This window comes from Myodes glareolus, chromosome 26 (genome assembly GCF_982192425.1).
Source record: "Myodes glareolus chromosome 26, mMyoGla1.1, whole genome shotgun sequence".
Classification (NCBI taxonomy): Eukaryota; Metazoa; Chordata; class Mammalia; order Rodentia; family Cricetidae; genus Myodes; species Myodes glareolus.
In genome coordinates, this window is record NC_142051.1 from 23,734,227 (window position 1) to 23,750,564 (window position 16,338).

The 16,338-nt window shown below is 38.5% G+C and overlaps 1 protein-coding gene across 1 annotated transcript in view; it reads left to right on the plus strand.

Moving 5' to 3' along the window:
* The window catches only part of Otogl (otogelin like), a 117,044-nt gene that overhangs the window by 64,986 nt on the left and 35,720 nt on the right, over positions 1 to 16,338 (plus strand). Inside the window, exons 25-29 of the mRNA XM_085683473.2 lie at positions 2,502 to 2,658; positions 3,793 to 3,819; positions 9,396 to 9,563; positions 11,069 to 11,347; positions 13,084 to 13,201. Coding sequence (XP_085539599.2) covers positions 2,502 to 2,658; positions 3,793 to 3,819; positions 9,396 to 9,563; positions 11,069 to 11,347; positions 13,084 to 13,201 — 749 coding nt within the window. The remainder of the gene's footprint in view (positions 1 to 2,501; positions 2,659 to 3,792; positions 3,820 to 9,395; positions 9,564 to 11,068; positions 11,348 to 13,083; positions 13,202 to 16,338) is intronic.

Below are 16,338 nucleotides of genomic sequence, written 5' to 3' on the forward strand. Positions count from 1 at the left end.
GTTCTTAAAAATATTTAAACTTTTTGAAATGAAAAATTGAATTTTGCAAATCTTGGTTCCATTACTGTGGGTTTAAAAGTTTTGAGATACTTTTCTGAAAATACAGCTGACTGTTGTAGGAGGCTGCTTGTTTGTTCCCAGCTGCTCAGCCACAAAATAATCGCACAGAAATCATATTATTTGCAGTACCTTTTGGCCAATAGCTTAAGTGTATTCCTGGCTAACTCATGTTTTAAATTAACCCATCTCTGTTAATCTGTGTATCACTATGAGGCTGTGACTTACCTGGTAAAGTTCCGGCATCTGTCTCCAGTGGGGCTGCATGGCTTCTCCTCCACTTCACCTTCTTTCTCCCAGCATTCAGTTTAGTTTTCCCCACCTAACTTTGTTCTGCCCTGCTCTGCTATAGGCTCAAAGCAGTTTCTTTATTAACCAATGGTATTCACAGCAAACAGAGGGGAATCCCATATCAGCTGATGATATGAATAAATGTGACCTGTTGTCTATAATTAAATGCTTTAACATCCATACTTTTGTACACTACACGTGTTTCAAATAATCATTGCCCAATGTTATGGACTCACACAGGAGTTAAAGATTATTTAACTTAAAGGCAAGTTAAACCTAAAGAGTTTAATCAAGCAAAGTACAGACTTCATTGGTATGATTTCAGACATCAAATTCAACCTAGTCTTTGATATCACTGTGGAATTCCTCAAAAAATTAAAACAAGAACTGCCCCATAACTCAGTCACACCACTTATTGTCATTACAAAGGATCCACATTCTATTATGGAGATACTTTCTCATTCAAGTTTATTTATGCATATTCAAAGCAGAAAGGAAATTCTATCAGCCATCCAAATGTTCACCAGCAGGTGAATGCATAATGAAAATGTGGTACCTGTACACCTTGAATCTGATTCAGCTGTAAACGAACATGGATGGAACTGCAGTGTACTATGTATGAACTCAGAAAGGAAACAAAAACTGAAACACATGTTCTATCTCTTAGGCACATCCTAGCCTGTAATGTATACATGTTTACATATAAATAGATGTAAGAGGATGAATAAAGTCTAAAAAATGTAAGAAGGAAACCAAGAAGGTAATTAATAGGTGATGAGAAAGAATAGAGAGTGAGCTAAAGGTCAAAGGGACATAAAAGAAGCAAGGATTCTCCCTCTGTCCTCAAGAGGCTGTGAGGGGAGAATCAGGGATAGTGGGGGTTGGGCCATGAAGGAAATGTGGGGAAAGAGAAATCACCAAAACACGATTGGAAATGCCATAATGTTATCTAACACAATATATCCTGTTTTTTAAAATAATGAAACAAGAAACAAGAAAGCTACAATTATGGATATAGCCTAAAAGAATATTATCAGTCACCCTCCCAATGTATTAAATACTATTGACTTTCTAGTTATATGTACATAGAGAACTTTTCTTGGATTTTAATCAAAACCAAGTCACAGCAAAAATAGTACAGCACATTGAATGGGAAACCAGATACGAGAGTCAAGTTGTGTCTTGTGAAAGGATGGTAAAGAATTCTGCAAAAATGTAAAGCTTCGCTCTCTCCACTATTTTCATTTTGCTTGACCAAATACAGGGTTTTACTAAAATGTGTAATTTATGTTAACATGTGATGAGTTTATAATTATTATTTTAAACACCACGGAGGTAAGTTTTAATATGATAACTCTGCTATAATATCAAAAGGTTTTAGGAACTTTAAGGGAGTCCAGGACGGCTTGCTACGTTAAAAGGATAAGGGTAGCCTAGAGTCCTGTTTATAAAGAGGCTCCATTTTGAGATTTTTATGCTTTTTGAGACCATAGTTCCTTGACAGGCAATATGATGTTCATTCTGGGCCCACACCACAGTCTCAAGGCTCCTGTTCTGGATGCTACTTTAAAGATCAACCCATGTATTGGCATGTAACATAAAACACAAATAGCCGACACCAAACCTTTCTTTTGTGACGCATTGTCAGTCCTCTCTATTCAATCCAGTCAGTGATTTAACAAGTGCAATGCAAAGGAAGCAATTATTTGAATATGAGACATTTATAAGAAACTGCCATTGCCACTCACTCACCACCAGCATAGTGCCACTTAGGAGACGAAGAAGTAAAAGAATAAAAATGCGAAGTGCATTTAGAAGCAGAGCAAGCTGCTTTGATGCCAGGTGATTATGCCAAGAATGAAACAATCCAACAAAACACTTTTCATAAGTCTGAAATCTGCCCTATTGCGGATGTCAAGATGGATCTCTCTGTTATTCTTACTTGTTTTGCTAGTTCTCTGAGGTGGCAATTATTTAGTAACTCCATTTCCTTTGGCAACACCGTGGGTTGAGACAATTAGGACTGTGTGGGTGGCGGTATTATGCGGATGTCACCCATCGGGAAAAGTGGGCAGTTTCTCTTCCCTCAGCCGTTTGAATGTAATCACAAGCGGCACTTATTGAAATCCTATTATCTTTCCTTTTACTTTCAGATCGATGTGACCTCTTTTGCCAAAAACTGCCACGAAGATACGTGTAACTGCAACTTAGGTGGCGATTGTGAATGTCTCTGTACCAGTGTGGCCGCATATGCCTACAAATGCTGCCAGGAAGGCGTGCCGGTGCACTGGAGGTCACCCACAGTTTGCGGTGGGTACCTTGCCTAGGATGTCATTAAGTGGATAGTTTTTAAGAAGATCCGAATTATTTGTCGCTTTATTGTGGAGCAATTCCATGGAACTCATGGAAACATTGTTTTTAGCTGTCTACATTTCATAGTCTTTTGACAGTCACCAATTATCATATATCAAAGAGAAAGAAATTTGCTGTTTTCTTGTATGTCTGACTGCTGTTCCTGCAACTTCTGAAATAGAAATTACATACCATCCTCACAGGAATTGATTGTGATCCCAATCCTCTTATGCCTATGATATTTCATCCTTCTGATAATAAGGATGTTCTCTTAAAAACCCATCTTGATTTCCTGTCAGCTTTGATTTCTTAATAATTTTATTTACTTATGTAGGGATTGAGTCATCTGAACAACAGATTCCAATTTGGACAGTGTCTATGATTGACTTCTAAATTGCCAAGCATTTTTATCTACTTTTAAAATAATGTCACGAGTCCTCCTTGTGTGGAACTCCTAACAGCAGGAACAGGGGGCTGTCTCTGCTTCTTTTACGGGCTTTTGGAGCCCTCTTCCTCATCCTGGGTCGCTTTGCCCAGCCTTAATAAATGGGGAGGTGCTTAGTGTTACTGCAACTTGACATGCATGTTTTGTTGATTTACTAACAGAAATGAAGGAGGAGTGGATTGGGGGTGGGGAAAGGGGGGGATGGGAAAGATGGACTGGAAGACGAAGAAGAAGGAGGGGACACTGCAGCTGGGAAGTAGAATAAAAAAATAATAATGTCATGAAATCTATCTTGTTGAAAGACACCATCTTAAAAATAACCGTTGGGTAAGACTTGGATGTGTGCACCTGTTTCCGGGCACTTGAGAGGGTGAGAAGGGAGGATCAGTGTGAGCAAGTTTGAAGTTGACCTAGGCTGTAAGCAGGATTGTTTTAAAAACATCAGCTTTACCCCTACATGAACAAGTATGTGTTCTCCCACACATGCACACACAATCGCCTTCACTCGTAGGAAGTTTCTAAGCAATGATGTCACTCTCTTGTTATTTTATGTAGTTATTACTAAATGTCTGTTCCTTTGTTGCACGTTCTCAGACAAATAATATGTAATTTATATGCAACTTATTATTTATTTTTCTTTCTTTTAGCTCTTGATTGTGAATATTATAATGAAGGTATGTGACATATTCATGACTATTACTTCAGTATTTTCTCAGGTACATTTTCAGGTAAAACTTTTTGAACAATTTATACTGTGAAAAAAACCAACCACAAGTTATTCATGAGACAAAGTTATGAAGGCTTTTCTTTCTATATCGGATCTAATATTATGAGGACTGACGCTAAAGTTTATTTTCTAAAAATCAAAGTGTGTAATTTAGGTTATTTGTACTTAGAAGGTCTTCCAAAAATACTTTTGGAATGATGCAAATGAACAAGCAGTTGAATTAATTTTAGGTAAAATGCAAAAGTATAGCGAAGGCATATCTTGTTTCATATAACCATTCATAAAACTATGAACCCTGTTCAAACATTTTAAAATTTCCCTAACTTTAAGTGAACAATTCTATATATTTGAAGTAAAATGTGGTGTTGTTTTTTAAATAAATGCACAATCAAATGATAAGGTCAGACTAATTAGCAAGTCAATCATCTCAATATTTACTCTTTGTGGTGAGAACTCTTTAAATCCTTTCTTCTAGCTATTCAGTATTTAACCAAAAGTAATAGTAAGACTTTTGTTATAATTTAGGTAGAATGGAATTCTATTTGCTTCTATTATATGTGTTATTTGAGAAAGACTCACAGAAATAGAGACAAATGTGATGATCAGCAGAATTTGGGAGGGGGAGGGTTAATGAGTAAAGGACAATTATTGATCAAAGCATAGAAAGTTTCAGTTTGATAGGGAGAATAGATTCTAATGATCATCACACAGCATTGTCGCTACAGATAAATTTTATTATATTGTGGAAAACCAGGAAACAAAGAGACAATGATAATATTAGAAACATGTCTTATCATTACTATAAGGATACATATTATCAACCGAAAACTTAATATAATAGCAATCAAAATTCTCAAGCCTCAGCAAGCATACAGGCTTGTGGTGGGAAGTTTGACTGGATGTTTTACACACCTGTGGAAGAGGTGTATGAGGATATCAGCAAAAAAAAGCCAGAAGACAACAGCTTTGGGCTTTGCCTTTTCTCAAACTGTCTAATGAGAAAGATGCAGTCACCAAACCATAGTTTAGTGAGGCAATCCGGAGAGGTGACATCTTGTCGGTGCTTGGGCATACTTTGGACTGTGATAGATGGATAAGGAAGTTAGAATGATGGCCATAGGATCCCGGGACCAGAAACCAGTCTAAACTAGGGAGATAGCTAACAGATGAGATTATATAAAGAAAGCTTCATAACTTCGAAGACATAGAGATAATGAAGCCAAAGAGGGCGGGGCAATACTTTTGGTCATTTTTGTTACATTTATAGAAATTGAATGTTGAATAAAAGCCAACATTAACAAAATCCCTTTGATAAACAAAAATCTAACTGAAGGTACTTTTTGTCCAAGATTTTTATCAGACAAGCAGAAATGTGCACACACAGAGACACACAAGACACACACACAGAGACACACGTGAGTAGGGAAAGGAGAATAGAAAGGACAGGTAGAGAAAGAGAGAGGTAGAGAGCCAGGGTGCAGAATGGGGAGGGGGAGAGATAAGGGAAGATAAAGGGAGAGAGAGTATATCAGCCTTCTGGGCTTCACAATTAAAAATGTAATTGATTGACTAATAATAGCAGCAGTAATAGCAGGAGTAGCTTCTGTTGGCATTTTATTTAGGAGGAAATTGAGACATGAAGAATGAAGACATTGCCAAAGGCCCTTAGCAAAACCTGTGATCATCTGGGTCTTGTAAGCAGTATGCCTTCCAAGGCGTTAAGCTTGAAGTCAGTGCTACCTGACCAGGTGTGGTTCTGTGCACAAGGAGGATGGCATTGAGTTCCTGCTGTACCATCTACATTCTGTATACAGAATCAATTAAAAAATAGAACAGCGGCTTCCTCATTTAAACCTGTGCTCACCCACACCCCCGCGCAGGTCTCCCCCTTGATTTCTGCCCTCTGCCCTGCCTTGTACAGACCACTGGAGTCAGGACACTCTGAGTCATTAACACTTGCTGCTTGGTCCACATTACTTTCTGTTGAGTCTGCCACAGTTTATAGAGTGCTCTGTTTTCTATTGTGCTACAGAATTCTCAAACCTTTTAGTGATGTTTATAAGGCTGTACTTGTAGCATCAGGAAATGAATACAGGACTTCCAGCTCTGAGAAAATACTAGCAGGTTCAGTGGAAGGGCAGGCAAGGAATTGATTTTCTACAATCCAAGTAATAGGGAAAAGTATCAATGTACCCAGGAAGAAGAGTTTGCTGCAGTGGACATAGGTAACTGGAGAAGGTTATAGAATTATGGAGATTGATTTCTGTTCTGTTCTGTTCTGTTCTGTTCTGTTCTGTTCTGTTCTGTTCTGTTCTGTTCTGTTCTGTTCTGTTCTGTTCTATTCTATTCTATTCCATTCCATTCTATTCTATTCTATTCTATTCTATTCTATTCTATTCTATTCTGTATTATAGAATTGTAGAGATTGTTGATGGAAGTCACTGAAAATCAACAACACTGTTTTAAGTGACTTCCCTCAGTTTGTTTTATTTCAAACAAGTTTGAATTGTTTCACGGCTCTTATAAACTATCTTGGCTTCTCCGGACATGGACAGCTGAACTCTCCTTCGTTTATCTGTAACATGTCAGAAACTATGCTGCAAAGATAGATTATTCAAGGAAAGTACAGAAATAAATAATTATCAGAAGACAGACTTAAAAAATAGAATATAAAAGTGGTGCCTGAAATTGTCTTACTAATTCTAAGCCTCAGTATCGTATGAAAGTTCTTCACAGTTGTTGTGTGTTATTTTCTTATGATGGAAATGGAGTTTTGTCATTATTGATGTCTGTGGACAGAGACTTTAGTATCCTGCTCATAATCCTTAAGTAATGAAGTTCAGCGTGATTTTATTAGATATGTATTTATGGCTTGTTTAAGGAATCATTGTTGGACATAGTTGATTTTAGTAAACAGTAGGATTGATTGTACATATCACTGCGAAAATTGATAAGTTCATTAATGATATCTTAATTGCAGAACATGGAAATTGACTGGAAACAAGATGTAAGTCAGCTTGGAGCATAAGGCTTGATTTTTAAAATAGATTTTTATTTATACTTAAGAATTTCATACATATATCATGATACATTTAATCATATCCACCACCTCCAGATCCTCCTGGATCCTTCCTCTGTATCCAATTCCCAACCTCACATCCTCTTTAAAAAAGTACACTTCCTTTCTTCTTTTGTTTTTAAATAGCTCACCAAGTTCAATTAATTAGTGCTGACTATATGTACATAGGTGTAAGGCCATCCATTGAACATAGTCAACCTGCCTGAGGCCACAGTCCTAAGGAAGGAAGACTTTCCTTTGTCTAGTAGCTATCAACGGTCACCAGCTCCTCTTTTAGAGGTGGGAACTTGTAAACATTTTCACGAAACTCTGTTCAATGCCAGATGGCTGATGGGCTTGATCTTGTGCCCGTAACTCATGACCTCAAATGTCTTCATGAATGCTGTGGTCCTTCCATGCGCAAGAGACACTGTTTTTCTCTGGTCCTCCTCAACCATTCGGTTTTTACATGAATGGATGACAGGCATCTCTTTATGCTGTCGTAAAGAGAAGTATTTGTATTCCATGGGCACAAGGTTTGTCCAGTTGTCCAGCTCCTTTCTTATTCTTATGCTGAATGTCCACGAGGATGCTTCAAGTCCTAAACTGTTGTTGTGTGTGCATAGTCTTCATTTTGATTTATATATTTATATTTATTTTTAGATTACTATCAAAGTAATGAGTTTTACCAAGGCCCAGGTATATACGTGTGCATTGAATTATGTTATAGTTTGCATATTCACATATTTATATGTCATATATATATATATATACTTATGTGAATCTACATACTTATAAATTGGAGTATAATATCCTTTTTGAGGTTTATATCCCTTTATTTCTTAAATTCTTTTTACAAAGTCAGTACAGAATTTTGGTGTCTTTTTCTCTGGTTCTCATGTACTTGGCTTGACACCATGCATAGTAAACACTAGTTACCAGGCCAGAACCAACTGTTACTTGTGTTACTGGAAAATTCTCACTGTTCCTGTTCAGCTCCACGTTGGCATGGGGACAGTCTTTCCAGTCCCATCACTGCGCAGGAGATCCAAGTATTTCACTCATACTTAGAAGCTCTTCTCTCATAATGTTTGTGGCCCCAGCTGCTCCATGGTGACCAATTCCAGATGATATTAGTGGTGGGAACAGCACTGAATCCTCCCCTCTCCTGGTCTTCATGATGGAAAATGCTTTCTTAGAAGGCATCTTATTCCTCCAACCCGGTTATCTCCTCCTCGACCCTTTTCCCCTTCTCTGGACTTGAGTCTTTTAAAGGAGAAAAACCTTATTTTACATTCATTGAATATTTTTTCTTTTCTTACCTAGGGTGGGCTAGAAGATAAATTTGTGCTTGAGATAAAAATTAGAAAAGGGGAAAGAGAAATGTATCAAGTGTAACATGGTAAATCTTTTAGGAGATGATCCGCCATGCTCATGGTAACTCCGAATATAATCCACAAGGCAAACATACGCACACAGCTGTGCAAAGTATATAGTTGGTCATAATGTAACAGGATGCATCATGATTCATAAGAAATTTCCAAGTTTTACTATCCTCAGTAATATTAAGGATACTAGTAGGACAGAAATTGGGTTACATAAAATAGTAATTTAAAAATATCAATAAACATTTATCATTTATTTACTTATTTTTATAATATGAGCATTGCAAAAAGATTTCTATGAGGAGTTCCATGTCTGGGTCTAGGCATCTTGTTTCCTCTTTATTTTAGACTCACCTTCTGGTGAAAATTAATAATTCCCCAAACCGTAAAATATTGGATATTGTGTCTTTGAATTCTTTTTTTTTCATGCAGTACAATTAGAAGAGTGTCATAACATGAGACCATTAGTACAGATAAATGTCTTTATTATAACCGTGTGTGTGTGTGTGTGTGTGTGTGTTTGTGTGTGTGTACATGCTGTATGTCATAGCATGTATGTAAAGTCAGAAGATAGCCTTCATGAGCTGGGTTCTGTCTCCAAACATGGGTTCTAGGGGTCAAGCCTAAGCCACCAGGCTGGTGTAAAAAGCACTTTACCTGCTGGGCCATTTCCCAAGCTCTGATACAATTAAACTTCATGTGTTTATTGAGGATAACAGTATCCTTGGGTTTTAGACTGGTAAGTAACCTAGACAAATTTCTCCTAGAGGAGAGAGAATTTGAAGACTAAGAGATTAAGTCATTTCCCACCTAGTTTGTTTTGTATGTATAAAAATTTCATGCATGCACTCATGTACATATTTACATACATAAATACACACATACATTTATATTTATATAATTTAATTAATGCACTTTAAATATATACTATCTTCTACACTACATACTACTTTTATTTGAAAGCTAGTTGTTAATTAATCTGAATAATATTTAATTGCCAAATATTTATGAAGTATTTTTATTTTTAAAAATTTAAAGTCCCATGCTAATCTATAATTATCCTACTTGTAACTTCACCAGGACTTGGAGAAGGACCATATATGCTGGCAAGCTATGGGCAGAGCGGCCTTGTTCTAGGTGCCAACCTGACTAGTAGAAGCATTTTCTCTTTGCCAAGAAGTAGTAATCGTGGTAATTTGTTTTTTATTTTTATGATCACTCCGGGCCTTTTCAAAGAGAAGACATCTTGTAAGTATAATTGAAAATGTAAATGTAGTTCTTCACTTACACGTTTTCATTAGCTTGTTCCCAAGTAATGATTAGATACTTCATATGCTATGACATTTTCTACATTCCCCAAATAATATAAAACAAAATCTTGGCTTATGGAAGTGCTGATGTCTGAGTGTTTTTTTCTCTTTTCTTTTTGGTATTAAGTAACTCACTGATTAAATGTTTACAGTATTAACCACAGAACTTACTTTGAAAAAAATTTAAAAGACAATTTATTCCTCACATTTAATTTTAATGGGAGGTTAAAGAGAAAGGGAAGGGTATGATTGGCATCAGATTACTGAGTATGGAGGCACACACTGGAGCGTAGACAGTCAGAGACGGTCTCTGTCCTCAGCCACCTCCTCTGTCCTGGTCTCAGGTGTTGACTTTGCCTTCATTCACTGCCTTGAATCAGTAGATTGTGTCCTAGGCTTGCAACTACCTGGCACCTGCTCTTCCTGGCGGGTATGCCCTTCCAGCCAGTAATGCCAGGCTACGTTTCCATTGTAGTCTACCCAGAACCACACACAGCTTCTTCAACAAGCTCAGGAAAAACAATGTGAAATGAATGAATCTGATAAAATGCTTACTTTTCTGAGAACGTGCTTCCAGATTTCCTGTTTGAATGATACCTTCTTTCCTGTGAAATGACCTACCTGTGTACCTCAAGCATCTATCACTCTGGTTTTAATTTACGTTAGTTGCAACTGTTTTTCCTTGTATAAAAATTTATTTTATTTTATTTTATATCTTTATTTCTCAGTTTTGATATTTTCATGTTTTGAGGACAAAAATGCATGTCTTTGGTAACATTGTATTTGATAGATTTTTTTTGAATTTATAGTGACACCCGTTTTTGAAAGAGACAATTTTCTTAAAAAATAAACTCACTATCTTAATAAAAAGTGTTTATAGCAGGAGTCTTACATATATAAGCGGCAAGTTCAGAGAAAGTTGATGAAATGCAATCATACTTACCCAATGCTTTGGAAAGCTTGATGACTCATTAGCCATTTTGTCATCTTTGGAGAATGGTACTATTCTATTGAGTAAATAGCATTTTCTCAGTGTAGCAAGAGCCCTTATAAGGCCCAGTTTTCCTTTAAGATCCCATCGATATCAAAGCACAGTTGGTTAAACTCTTAGATTAGTATATTTTTGTTCTCTTTTTTCCATCACACAGGTTAGTGGTTTGCAGGATTTCTCTGTGAAATTATTACAGCTTGGAAAGGTAGATTCATATTATTTTTGCATTTTCCCTCCAAAGGCATTGTCAGAGATTGAGTTTGGGAAGGTTGGTTCATTGTTATTCACTACAAGGAAAGCCTTGCCTTTTCTCTTTGAAACCTCATACTTCATGTCTGATGTGCCTGAGATGGACATTAATTATGGGAGGGGATGTGTTTGACTCTTTTCAACCTTGCAAATGTTCTCCCTTCCCCCGAGACTCTTTGTCATCAAGACTCTCTGTTTTACAGCGTTGGCTCTGGTTTCCATTGAATCTGCTGAAAGGCCAAACTACTTTCTCTATGTTCATGACAACGACACTCTTAGCTTGTTGATGTGGCAGGCAAACTCGGCATTTCATCAGAGGGCAACATTTTTCCACCACCAAGGCCTCTGGATTCCTGGTGCCAGTACATTCGAATTATACAGCAAGAAAGGCTTCTTTATCGTTTTCTCGGATTCTAGTGTCAGAGTGTCAAAATACGAAGATTCGGAAGAGTTCAAGCAGTCAAGCAGCTTCAGCATAGAAGGTGGGCTTCCTGGGCGCGCCAGTGAGCCAGTACAGACACGTGTGCTGTGCAGACCTTGTCAGATGCCAATGTTGAGAATCTGATTCTATGAGCACACTTTATGTGACCCTAACCCTTCTACCTTTCAGGCTACTCAGCTAACTGGATGAAATAATACTGATTTTAATCTACTATATTAAATGCATGGGTATAAAGGGCTTAGAGTAACTTAACTAACATTATAATTATTTCCCCAAATATTGCTAATAGTACTTACTGGGCATTTGTATCAGAACCCACTCACATCCCATGAAATGGTCTAGTTTTTGGAGCTATGTTTTTCATACGACACAGCTTCCTATTAATCTTACTCTTAGACTTGAAGACAGCATTATTTATCTTTGTCTTCTGAATTCAAGAGTGTCTCCATTCATTAACCCCTGGAAAGTTTTCTTAGTTTTGCAAAAACCTGGTGTGATTTCCAAGAAAGACCATTTGCGTTCTACAGCTGAGGAGCCCTACATGTCAGAAAGCAATCATGTCTTTGCACAGCTGAAGTCATGCTTGAGTTTCAAACTCCAGTAGCTTGACTTCTGTGTGAAGTCTTCAAACACTGCTCCATTTGAAACAATCCTCTGAAGGAGTTCAATATTGCTAATCATCTGCCTTTTCTGCTGTGAATGATTTTCTGAAAACCTCTTTAGTGGGTGGATTTCAGAAAACCCAAATTGAGCTTTTGTAAAAGCTGTAGCCTAAAACCCCAAGTTCAAAGGTTCTAAGTATGGCGAGAAGTTTCGTTTAAATGCAGCTGAGGCTGTTACTCTAGCAAGGAACTCAAAACAGGGCTACAGGCTCCCTAATAGCTTTCAGCACTTGTTGCCTTGGACCTAGTCTGATGGGACAGAAGGGAGTGGGACAAGCAACTTCATCATTTTCCTGTAGGTGGCGAGAGTCCCTTGAAGTTTAATATTCACTGTAAGCCATGAGTTAGTGCTGTGACCCTCACCTCCCCTGCTCAGGAGGGCAGCTCAGGGCAGGTGATGGATGTCTTGTCTCTCCACACTCAAGATGCGCTTCAGCAGCGGGAGTAGCAGAACATGGCAGTCTGGATTTTGCACTCCGGGTGCCACTGATGTCTCAGCCAGAGCTTGTAAGAGAAAAGTCTTTAACCAAACGATCTAGAATTACAGGGTTTATCTTTCAATCCCTCTGATTTGCTCTGTTTGTATTCAAGCAGGACTTGCTATGTATGAGAACCATGCTGAGTTCTGTGGGAAGGACAGTGGTGGGACACGCTCCCAAGAGTTTTGTCTTGAGATGTGTGTCTTGGTCTTACTGTTTTCCTGATTGAGGCTGGGAAGATGCTAGATTATTATAAAGAAGGCATCTTTCATTTCAGATCACAAATGATGTTCCTCAGCAGAGTTCTGCAAGTATAAAATAGAATTAAAATTACTGTATAAAGAGTAAAATTCTAAACTACTATTATGGGGAAATAACTGAAAACTTAACTAAACGTGAGAGATAAGAGGGCATAAGAGGGCATTTTACTCTTTGGAGGCTAGATCTTCATTTAGTCATTCGACATAAGATCCCAGATCTTTTGGTCCTCGGGGAACTGTAATGTTCTTATCTGATGGAATATTATGATGAGAGAGAGAGAGAGATCAAACACCACACTGGTTCTTATCAGAAGTTATTAGTTTTCAAAATGTATGTGCCAATATACTTAACTCTCCTTCCTCTTTTTTGCTCAGAAATCCAGGCAGTGGTACCTTACAGGAGGATGTGTGAATGGAGATACGAACCTTGTGCCACTCCTTGTTTTAAAACGTGTAGCGATCCTGAAGCCCTAGCCTGTGCTTTTCTCCCACCGTAAGTAACATTGGTGCATTAACCTTTAAATTCTTTGAGGCTGGATCATCTCAGCCAGCAGTCTTGAAGCTGTTCTGGTTGTAGAACTAAGAAGAACCTGCAAGAGAGGTGCTCTAAAACATTGGATCATCTGGGCCATCCACTCCTAAGAGAGTTTTCAAGGGGTCTTCCCTGATCAAATCTTATTTTTCTTAACACAGAATAAATGCCGCTTTCTGTGGAAAGGAAAACAAAACTTTTTCTCCAAAGTAACATACCTCTTTATTTCAACTTTGAAGTCAAGTCATTTTCAGAATATACAGGTTGGGTAAATCCAGCAGCATTTGTAATCAAATGCCTTTTAGCAGCTCTTGTTCCTTCCTCAGCAGTCAAACATTTTAAAGATGACACAATAACAAACAGTGTCCAGATTCTCTGTGTATTTTCCATATTTACATGGAAGCTAAGCCATGGCAGACGAGAGCTGGGAAAGCGATTGCTTCTCCGGAACCCAGGTGGATAGGTTTGGATTTCAATTCCTAGAGCTGGAATTCCAATCCTAGCTCTGACCTGGGCTGGTGGCTAAAAAAGCTTCAGGTAAAAGGCTTTTTCATAATTTGTACCCCAAATGTTGGGTACCAAATGTAACATGATTAATTAAAAACTCAGAGAGGGAAATTAGGGTTCAGCCTGAATACCAGAAAAGCAAAGCAGCCAGTCACTGGCTCTTACCTCGACCTCAGTCTGAAATGGAGGTCCTGTCTCCAGGAATCTCAGAATGAGACTGAACCTGAGAGCTGTCTCCTTGCATTTTATTTTTTTTCTCTAGGCCTGGGATTAAAGGCACGTGCTGCCTTTTTTCTATGGCCACTAGTGTGGCTACTGGGATTAAGGGTGTGTGTTACCACTGCCTCATCTGTAAGGCTGACCAGTGGGACTGTTTCACTCTCTGATCTTTAGGCAAACTTTATTTATTAAAATACAAATAAAATGCTACTACACGTGTGTATGGCTTTTTCTAGGAACTTCAGTTCACAATAGTGAAACCTGACAACTCTTGGAAAGTTCAAACCATTTAACTCCACGGAAGACTATATTGCCCTTTGATGAGATAAGGAAAATATTAAGAAGAGAAATTTACTTCTATGATATTCAATTTCTTATAACTGAAAATTCTTCATAGGGTCTAGTACCCTGGACATAAAAAAGAGGCAAAATGGAAACAGGGAGTGTAAGCATCTTTCATAAGAAAGGGGAAATGGACCCATAGTAGAAGGGAATATTTTGAGGTCATTTTATACTAAAGACCTAGGAGTGCTTTGCACAATATTATTATCAGTACTACGAAATGCCCCAGGCATGCGACTTTTCAAGTAAGACCTAAGCCAGGTCAGGAATTCTCAGTCTTCACAAAGGAGACAGACACATAAGCAGGCTCAACAGTCTGGCAAGAGCTAGAGAAGGGACCAAAATCAGCAGAACATTCAGGTGTCATTCTTCAGGGTTGTAATATGGCTAATCCCATCCCCCCTCCTTTTTAGAGCAGACTAGCTGAGGCCCAGAGAAGCCACTCAGCTCTCCCTAAGGCACACAGTTTGAAGAGAGAGGGTCTGATCCACTGTGCCCTGTCTACCAAGGGTTGTGAGATGAGAGGAATAAAGGACTTCTGATAGTTATCTTTAAATTGAAACCTGTATGCATGCTTGTGTGTGTGTGTGTGTGTGTGTGTGTGTGCATGTGTGTGTAAAGAAAGAAGGGCGATTACCTTTTGGATCTCTCATAGTCACAAGTGCATCTCATCATGCCCCTTCTGTGGGGACCAGGCAGCTGCATGACCACATGGTAATGATGACCCCGGGGGAGGAAGTGAACAGAAGACACATGTGTTTGTCACTAGGAGAAAAGCCAGCTGTAACAGGAAGTGGCATTTAGGTGTCCTTATTCCTTTTGTAGCACAACCAGTGTCTGAGGTGACTGATGCCAGCTCCCTCAATGCCTCCAGTGTGCTGCTTTGAGGGACTTCCCTTTATGGGGAAGATGGAGGGGGAGACTAGAAGATGCAGGGAAGCTTTTACCTGCCAAACTCTTTCTCATTTGTGCATATCCCTTCCTGTCCTGTCCCCTATGCTGAAGAGTCTGTACCAACTCTTGATTGTGCCCTTGGCCCAAAGGGGCCTATGCACTAAGCTGGGTTTTCCTATGCCCCTGCATCCCTCTTTGAAGTGCCCAAATGAATCATCATTCATTCTTGTCTCAGATTACTTGAGTTTCTGGTACCAAGCAACTGTTAAAGATCAAAGCTGTTTGTGAGAAAACGTGTCAAGCAGTGTATTGTGGGGCACAAATATAAATTCCTCTTATTATGTATGTTTTACAGTAATTCCTTTACAATGAGGTATTCCATCTATTTGTTAGAAGCTGGTCATAATATTAGCTGTATGCCAAAGCAAAGAGAAGTCTGTTATATGTGACTAGGGAGTTACTGGTAAGGGATAAAATAATGGCTTTTGGAAAATGGCTTAGGAGGATAGGTATGGATCTTGTCCTCTACAAAACAATTGCAAAATAACTGAGTCAAATCAAAAAATAAGGATGACTTCATTTAATCATAATCCACTGGCTTTAGCTTGTCAATTTTCCTGTAACTTTAATTTCTCTTCAGCTGTCTGATAAAGCTTCAAATGGGATCATATTGCCTATTAAAGCTCCATTATTCCAGCCCATTGTGTGATACAAGCAGCTGCGCATGTATAAGCTGTTTGTATTTTAAAAGATGCATTTGTACATGTGGAATCTAAGACGTTGCTGACTGGTCCTACTTAAGCCTGTTCGGTAGGAGAAAGCCTTTGCCTCACAAACACTGCCCTCTGCCGCTGCTGACCCGTCTTCATGTCAGGTTAGCTCACGTTCACCCTGAATGGAAAGCTGCACGTCTTTGTCCAACCTATTAACGCCCGAAACAACTGGAAGTGTTTAGAAATTATTAAAAGTATTATTACAGCCTGCTAGTGCATTTGAGAGGCAGATAATTAGGCCCTTTCCTATGAGGATTTGCAGTAATTCTGTCTGGCGTGTGTGAATCTAATAATTAGACTTGGCTTGTACAGGGTAGATTATAGTTCCTTCCAATAAGGAAACATTGGGCTCTGAGCTTCATC